The 9,243-nt window shown below is 40.0% G+C and overlaps 1 protein-coding gene across 1 annotated transcript; it reads left to right on the top strand.

Moving 5' to 3' along the window:
- Window positions 1-590: 590 nt before the first annotated feature.
- LOC104965270 (ubiquitin carboxyl-terminal hydrolase 19-like) lies at window positions 591-6,341 on the top strand. The gene is made up of 9 exons (XM_010794229.1): window positions 591-913; window positions 1,046-1,238; window positions 2,341-2,474; window positions 2,609-2,767; window positions 3,650-3,760; window positions 3,875-3,985; window positions 4,097-4,198; window positions 5,986-6,126; window positions 6,219-6,341. The coding sequence occupies exons 1-9, from the start codon at window positions 722-724 to the stop codon at window positions 6,339-6,341; spliced, it is 1,266 nt and encodes a 421-aa protein (XP_010792531.1). The 5' UTR covers window positions 591-721.
- The last annotated feature ends 2,902 nt before the right edge of the window (window positions 6,342-9,243 follow it).

The raw sequence follows: 9,243 nt of genomic DNA, 5'->3' as shown, positions 1-9,243 counted from the left end.
TGAACCAGAGTTGCGTTGGTGTGAATGAGGTATTAAAGGTCATGGCCATTTCTACTGATCATATTTCCATTGTTGAGGTCTACTAAAATGGATTTAAATTGTGCAATTTTCCAAACTCACATTGGTTTCTCATACAGCATCTCTGTATAGTATGTGTATTCACCAGGTATTCACTCTCTGTCCTAAACGGCTTGTTGGAGCTCCGGTCATTTGTTGTTGATTTGGGTATTCACACGTCACAGAACCCAGGAAGAAAACAATGGAAAATGAGAAATCTCCAACGAGGCGTTCTGGAGCAGCATAGACAGGTCTTTTCTGTGTTCGAGTTTTACTCGCTACAGGGTGTACTTTGAGGTTTGTGACTTTGCAGACCGTTTACATGCAGAAAAACCTTCATAACACACAAGGGGACGGGTAATAACCGGAAAAGCATGACATGGGCCCTTTAAATTCTATTCAAAGTGGTCTTAAAAAGTCTTACATTTGAGTTGGTAAAACCTGCAGGAACCCTCGATCTCAAAAATAATTTAGATTTTGCACAATTTTTTTAATTTATTTTTAAAGTCTACCTTAATGAAACTCTGTTTACAGCTATTCACGGCCAGCAACTTCCAGTGTCTTGTTCTTGTGCAGACCTTTAGCTTCTAACCACAAGCGCCATTCTCCTGTTCAAGGTGCAGTGGGTGGAGCCAAGGTCGCTGTTCCCTCCGGCCCATCGTGCATGGAGAAGAGTCAGCCGGGCAGCAGCCAGCACAGCCACTCCGCCAAGGAGGAGCCCCTCAGGGTCGGGGAGGAGAAACCCAAGCCCCCTAAAGCCTCGTCCAGGATGGATGATGGAGGTCTGGATAACGTGGCTCCTCGCTCCGTCTCTGAGCATGTCCCTATCTCCAAGCCAGAGCCAGCTGTTACCACGGTAAGCAGGAAGATGACAAATCCTTTACAATTCCTATCCTAATTGCAATATCAGATATTTGAAATGACTTATTTAGAAGACATGTCAATGTTTTTAATTTGTAGAATGTATGTATTGATCTTTCTCACACAGCCTAAACCCACCTGCATGGTGCAGCCCATGACCCACGCCACTCCCGCCAGCAACGAGCGCCATGAAGAAGAGGAGGAGAAGAAGGTGTGCCTGCCTGGTTTTACAGGATTGGTCAACCTTGGAAACACCTGCTTCATGAACAGCGTCATCCAATCCCTGTCCAACAGCAGAGAACTCAGGGATTACTTCCATGGTGAATACTGTCTAGTTTGTTCGTTAGCACAGGTTACGTTACAATGTGTACATTTTAACTTTAATTTCTTATCTTTATAAAAAAATATATATATTTTTTTAATTGTTTTCCTTTACTTCTTATGTTTATGAAAACATATATATATTTGATCTTTTATTGGACATTTAACTTGAATTAAATATGTTTTTTTTTCTTTCCTTTTTTTTTCTTCTTTTTCTTCTGCACATTCTTACTTTAACTTCTTAAAAGATTAGTAACATGGACCTAAAGGCATAATTTAGTAGGCACACTAATTTATTCTTTTGCTAAAAAATAAGAAATTGTCTGTTTTCTTAGGGCTTGGGTACACAGATAAACAGATAATGCTATGATAATTATGGCCTCATTAATTCTTATTTTATTGACTGCCTCTGCTAACCACACCAGTGCCAAGTGGCCCACAGGAGCTCATTTAATGAGGATTTTCTCAAGTTGTCTGAAAATCCCAGATACACAGTATTTTCTGCAGTTCAAGTATTTTAAACTTTGAAATAATTGCAGCTTCATCTAGGTCACGTGTGACAATGCATGCTGTGGGGATGATACATTAACTGATTAAACTATATATTTATAAACATATATTTAAGATCCATTTGATCAAGATTGAACCACAAACAAAATGAGAAGCCGGGTTAGAATGAATACCGCTATTTTGAGAAAAAAAGTATGAGAAAAATAATGTGTTTTTGACAGTACAGGATGTAAACCTGTTTAAAAAAAAAAAAAGATATATTAATAAAACATAGGTATGAACCTAAACAAATCGAAAGATACAATCCTTTTTTTAAATGACATTTAACTGGAACTGTGTGGGTATCAGTTTAGAAAACTACCTTTCATTTGAATTTAAACCTTTGCATTTAAAATGTTTTAAAACCAATAAAGCTTTTATCTTTGGTCTTCAACTAAAGCGCTTTACTTTCCACATTCTTCCACACGGATACATTCTGAGGAAATGTTACTGTGATGTCCTTTCGGTCTGTACCCATAAACGTCTAAGTTCCAGGGACCTCTGTGATTGATGTCTCCCAGTGTCTCATGCCTTCTTTCGTTACTCCTGTAGATCGAGGGTTTGAGTCAGAAATCAACTGCAATAATCCTCTGGGGACAGGAGGCCGGCTAGCCATTGGTTTCGCTGTGCTCCTCAGGGCCCTTTGGAAAGGAACACATCATGCCTTCCAACCCTCCAAACTCAAGGTACACAAGCAGAGATTTTCCATGTGAACTATACCTAATCTTCTCAAAGGAAACATAACATGCTGAGTGTAGCAAGAGCAACGTGATCAGTGCTTTAATGCCCCTCATTCCCACTCCTTCTTTGTCCCGTACAGGCTATAGTGGCCAGTAAAGCCAGTCAGTTTACAGGCTACGCCCAGCACGACGCCCAGGAGTTCATGGCGTTCTTGCTGGACGGGCTCCATGAAGACTTGAACCGCATCCAGAACAAACCTTACACAGAGACGGTGGACTCTGACGGGCGGCTGGATGAGGTGGGTGTTTCTCTCACCTATGAGCTATCTAGAGGTGGTGGGGTTTAGAAGTCTTGAGTGGTAAATGTGCTGTGATAAGTGACTTAGCTTTAAGCATGGCCACTAGCACTAAAATCCTTACTTTTCACAGGATAATGACAAATAAAAGAATGTTCTTTTTGGGGAATTTTCTTTTGAAATATTAACTCTTCCTTCTTGTCAATTCTGATGTTCTTGACTTGTTTTTTGTGATACTTTTTTTTAAAGCTTAGAATAAGTTACGACTGGGAAAATACTGTCAAATCTGTGCAAATAAAATGAAAGCGAAGTGATTTTCTCTATTGAGCAATTTAGTAGTTTAGGTTTATAAGAAAAGCAATGGAGGGAGGGGTTCTCCTCTTTGACATTTTTCACCTGTGGCGATGATAATCCTCTAAAGGGGATATGTCGCTTTTTTTTTTTAAACCTTTAGGGATATTTCCAAAGTAAAAGGCAAGGTGTTAAGTGTTTGAATTTCTTAGAATAAATTGCCTACTCCTATCTTATAAAATGTCACAAGGACATAAACAAACATGTGCATGGTATGCAGAAACTGATCTACACTCCCTCGAGCAGGATTGTTAAGACCCACTTAATTTGGATTTCTTGGTTGAGGGTACTAAAGTAACAGGTCAGGTTTTTCAGCAGAAATCTTGAGGAGAGAAAACGGAGGTTACCAGATATGGACTGGGTTTCCCATGCCTTTTTTCCCATATGTTTCCCTTTTCTAATGCTGCCTCATATAATTGGTTGAGTTGTAATTAATTTAAGAGGCATCAATAAGTATCTGAGTTATTAGTGCTCTTTCTTTTTTGAAATGGTGAAGCTGTAGGTAATTCTGATGTGATGTATGTATTGGTGCAGGTGGTGGCAGAGGAGGCATGGCAGAGGCACAAGATGAGAAACGACTCCTTCATAGTGGACCTCTTCCAGGGCCAGTTCAAATCCAAGCTGGTCTGCCCCATGTGCTCCAAGGTACCTTCTTCAAAATGTTCTTCCTAATATGGAAATGCTTTCAAATGTTTGCTTTGTTTTTTTAAATAAATCATTCCTTTCACCATTCCTCACTTCTCTCTTCTTTTTCTCCAGGTGTCCATAACCTTTGACCCTTTCCTTTACCTGCCCGTGCCCCTACCCCAGAAACAAAAGGTGCTCTCAGTTTTCTACTTTGCTAAGGAACCTCATAAGAAACCCATCAAGGTAAGATAAAATAACTTTCCACTTAAGCACATATACCTTTTATATGTTTTCACAAGATGTATCTTTTGTCTAATGTTCATTTATGTTTATTTATGTTAATCTGTGTCTCAGTTTTTGGTGAGTGTGAGTAAGGAGAACTCCAGCACGGCGGAAGTCCTCGAATCCATTTCCAGGAATGTCCGCGTCAAACCAGAGAACCTCAGGCTGGCAGAGGTGTGATATAACAAATATTCACAGTTATTTTTTTCCTGACATTTCTAACATGATTTCTATTTCAAATGTTTTTTCTATTTAAAGGCGAGACACGGCAGGCAAAAACATCGTTTTTCAAGTACTGGTCAATTTTGAGATTGTGCTATTTTGATTCCATAACATGTTTTCTTTCAGGCTTTTGGAAGGAAAACTTACAAAATATACATTTAAGTGTTTATTTTACTATAGTTTGTCTATTTGCGTCTGTAGATTTCTTCTAAATTCACCAAAAGTTAGCATTCTAACGTAACATAAAGTACCGCGACCGCTGTGTGCACCATGTCATCAGAGATATCGTTGGAAAGCTGTGTCTCTCCTGCAAAATCTCATCGGATCCAAATATGGTCATTTCCTTTGTATCAGCAACCAATCGTGAAAGTACAAAGGGGTCTTAAACCAAGAAACGAAATCTCATTGGCTGGTGTCAATTTCTGACAACGTGATTCGTTCAGATGCGTCACGTGGTGTGCTAAAACACTTCCTGGTTAGCTTTCCGCTAGAAATTGAAATCTCAAAATGGCAAAAGAACGGCAGAGAAGACGACAACAATTGTCACTTGCACGAAGCAAGGTTATACAAAAAACAAATGACCCCGAACATGAAATACCTTCACGGAGTGCGCCGATGCGCAAGCTGTCATCCAAAGAACAGGAGGGTTTAGCTAGCGCCTCACTGCAATCTTTAAAGGTTGTTTTCTCAAAATGAGTTCTTTCTCCTACTCTGAGTTCGACATTTCTACTTCAGTAGCACGTAGATACACCAAACCTTCCAGTTATATTCCTATCAATATTATGAAGGCTTTTACAGAAGGGTTTGTTCATATGTCATTCATAGCCTGAATTATACAACATTGTATACCTAAAAACATGGCGAAAATTGATATTTTAGGGCTGTTGANGAAAATGTGTGCATCTTAAAAGTGCTTAATTATAGATAAATAAAATAAAGTGTAGCAGCAGCTTGAGTTTCCCTTTTTCTTTGTTAACCGTTTCACATCATGACCTAACAGTTTCAGACGATGATAGAACAATATCAGTCTTTCNTCTTGTATAATTCAGGCTATGAATGACATATGAACAAACCCTTCTGTAAAAGCCTTCATAATATTGATAGGAATATAACTGGAAGGTTTGGTGTATGTAGTACATACACCAAACCTTCCAGTTATATTCCTATCAATATTATGAAGGCTTTTACAGAAGGGTTTGTTCATATGTCATTCATAGCCTGAATTATACAAGATTTTATACCTAAAAACATGGTGAAAATTAATGTTTTAGGACTGTTGACAGTATTTTCTGATTTATGGAGTGATAAAAAGAGATATCCAATATCCCTTCTGTAAAAGCCTTAGATACTAATATGACTACAAAATGAAACCGCCTGGCTTTATCCAAAGTTCAGATTTCGATTCCTGAAATGTGTTAAAATATGTGCATATTAAATGAGTAATTAACTGGAGAAATTTCTAGCTAATACCTTTTAAGTTAAAAAAATTACCCTATTCACCTGGGGTGTCTCGCCTTAAGAAATAATATTACTACAGGGCACACAAAACAAAATACAGATACAGAGTGAAAACATACAGTTAAAAATAATAATTACAATACTTGTTTAACTTTACCCTTAAGTTTCACATGTTTTCTGTACTCATGTGGGTTTGGAACACAAATAAAAAAACTGTGAATGGAGCAATTAGAGACGGCCTGCTGAAGGACAAAACTGTACTCGTTATTTTGTCCTCTCAGGTGGGGAAGAACCGCTTCCAGCGCATGTTCCTGCGGTCCCACTCCCTGGACACAGTGTCCTCCTCCGACATGCTGTTCTGCTTTGAGGTGCTCTCCAAAGACATGGCCAAAGAGAGGGTGGTTCTGCTCCGAGTGCAGCAGGTAATTAAAACCAGATTTTTCCGAAAGCGTATTAAATGTGGGTGATAAAAGATATTGAGTTTTTTTTCCTTTGCCATGTGTTTTCCCTACAGAGACTCCAGGTCCCTAATATTCCCATCTCTAAGTGTGCCGCCTGCTTGAAGCCTCCGGTGTGTGATGACGACAAGCTGAAGCGCTGCACACGCTGCTATCGTGTGGGCTACTGCAACCAGTGAGTTCTACTACCAGATGCCTTGCCCAAAATAGAGTGGTGCAGTGATGACGTATCTTTGAAGGATGACCCGGAAGTTAGCGTCACAAGGGCTCCCTCGACAATAGTCAATACGATTTTTCCATTGGATTTTGGAATATTGCAGAAAGAAAGATATTTGGCAAACACGTTAATAATACTTACACATTCTGTTTAGCGGGACAATCTCCACATATTCACATATTTTATGATTTTTAAAGTGTAAATGCTAACGGCAAAAGTAAAACGCTAAGTTAGGCTATAAAGAAACTACATCAGTGTTGCATGGCTGCACATCACCACTGCTGAGCTAAAGGTGGCTAATGTTCAGCGCGATGATAGTCTCATTCACTCGTTGGGAACTGCCATTTTTTTGAAAACACAAAAGCTTTTATTATAAGAAACAAAGGTGGAAATCTCTTCAGCTTGTGTTAACCACAGATCTTATTTCAAGCATCTAACTAAAAACACATACAAAAAACGTCTGACTTTGGGACAAGGAAGCTTGAAGTAATGAAATGCTAACACATTTCCTGGTTTTACGACTCATTCCTGCACCACTCGATTACATGTCAAGATCGTAAGAATAAGATTTGTTAGGGTAGAAATAATTTTACACATGTCAGTGTGAGAAAAAGTTTTTAGAGAGTACTTGTCCATGGACAAGTGAGTTTGGCAATTTACTTGTCCGAATACATTTTTCACTTGTCCAGAATGGACACAAATTCGGGCCACTGGAATCTTCTTCTTCTCCATCGTATTTTACATTTTGCCACGGTTTTACGACACCGCTAACGTAAGTGAGCGGTGAGATTTTACTGCATCACACATAGGGTTGGGTATCGTTTGGATTTTAACGATTCCGGTTCTGCTTTTCGATTCCAGTCATTTTCGGTTCTCGATTCCGGTTCTTTGAGAGGGTAAAAATAAGTCCCATGAAAAACTGGGAGAAAAATATATTTATGAAAACATTAAGTCAAATCTGTATTCCTATTTACAAATCACTTCATACTGTTTAATCTATTACGGTTATTGAATACAATTATATAAAAATAATCTCTGCATTGTTTAGTTAGTTTTAAGTGGTGCAGTTTGAGAATGTACAATTGGCCCAGTCTCCTCTGATGTTACACTGCAACCTGCCTGTGAGACAGAGTCCAACCACACATGTCCAACACATAGGCCTTATAATAAAAATAATAATACATTATATTTATAGCCTATAAGCCTAGCGCTTTTCTACAACTCAAAGACGCTTGCACGCTTACACATGTCCTGCAATACACATGCTGCAGCTGCCCAGCTGCTCACTGTTTGTAAAAGTAAATAAATAGTATTTTCATTTCAATAATGTACTTTCTATACCCTGCTTCATAAACAATACTGACATCCCTGTGCTCCTCCGAGTCTGGGGGTCCGGGATGTGAGGAAAGCGCTAGGACACAGGGAGGCTGCTTCACTTCATAAATGAAATGGCGGTCAATATTAACAACACAGGAGCTAAAACGCTTAATAGCCTTCATTACGCGTTAAAGAAAGAACATAAGAAAGTTTGACAAAGATGAGGCTGTTAAACGGGCAGCAGATCCGCTGTGTGTAGAAAGAGAGAGAGAGAGAGACGCTGAGCCGCACCGTGCAGCGATCAGCTGATACGGAGCATAGAGAGAGAGAGCTGCGGTCCGCGGGTCTCGGCCTCCTGTCCTCACAACTCTTATCAATCCCGGGACCGGACAATTGTTATTTCTTGTTCCTACTCGGAACCGAGTTTTGCTCCCCAACTCTGCCACTGTGCTACACTTCCCGCCCCGCCCCCGTCTAACTGTACAGAAAGCGGCGAGATGCATTTCCTTAGGAATCGACAAGCAGAACCGAAACTAACATTTCTAAACGAACAATGGTGGACACGTACAATTTGCGAATGAGTTCTACCTTTCAGTAAACGAATTATCAATAATTTTTCAATAATCAGGCGAAAAACGTCACTCGTCGCCGGACAAGTCAATGAAAGATCTTACTTGTTCCGATATTGTAAATAACCACGTCCCGGACGGTGGACGTGTCTTTTCGCCACCACGCATGAGGTATAAGTTAGTAACGATTCTGTAAAATAGTTCTGGCATAGTAAGATCATCAGAGCATTAAAAAACCAGCAACAGAGTTAGGACGGGAGCCTGAATCCTGAGCACCGCTTGAAGTATTGACGTGGGTTCAAGGTTGGAAGCTGCTTGCATTTTGCAGAATTAGCCTAGAATTGAGATAAGAGTCACAGGAAGATGTAAATGCTTTACTTACAGCATAATTGCTGTCTGACCTGAATAGTTTCGTTTTAGCTTAAGAAAATAATTGCTTCACTTCTACATAAAACAGCTCGCTGCGGCCTTCCCACGCCTATCCGCGCCGACTGCAGTGTTGTGTTCGTGTGACCTGGGGTATCTGATGAGAGTGATAGATGACAGTGTGCCAGAGCTTGCAGTATCAACGAGCGTGGCTAGCAGATGACAAATCAAGCCATGGCTAAGCACGAGCGGTCAAACCCACGCGTAGCCTCTGCCAAGTTGCAAAAATTAACGATCGAGGTCTGCCTGGCGAGCACATGAAAGGTACGCCCTTAGTTAGAGCCGATTTGTGTGATTAGGCAACGTGCATGTTAAGTTTGTTTAAGCTAACGAGCTGAAGAGCGACTCGATTGAGCGGATAATAATAATTGCAGCCGACAATCATTTCAGAGGAGCTACCAGTGAGGTAGTCTACTTTTTGTAGTGCGGTATACGTAAATAATTGCTATTCATCGCATCGTAGAGCGACGCATCTCCGGAGCCCCGTCGACCTCATGAACACCTCACACCTCTACAATGCATAGACTAGTCTTTAGACTGTGTTATCAACAC

Source organism: Notothenia coriiceps, unplaced genomic scaffold, assembly GCF_000735185.1.
Source record: "Notothenia coriiceps isolate Sejong01 unplaced genomic scaffold, NC01 NC01_scaffold00037244, whole genome shotgun sequence".
Lineage (NCBI taxonomy): Eukaryota > Metazoa > Chordata > Actinopteri > Perciformes > Nototheniidae > Notothenia > Notothenia coriiceps.
The sequence above is the reverse complement of the archived record's forward strand: the minus strand, read 5'-3'. Positions and strand labels throughout refer to the sequence as shown.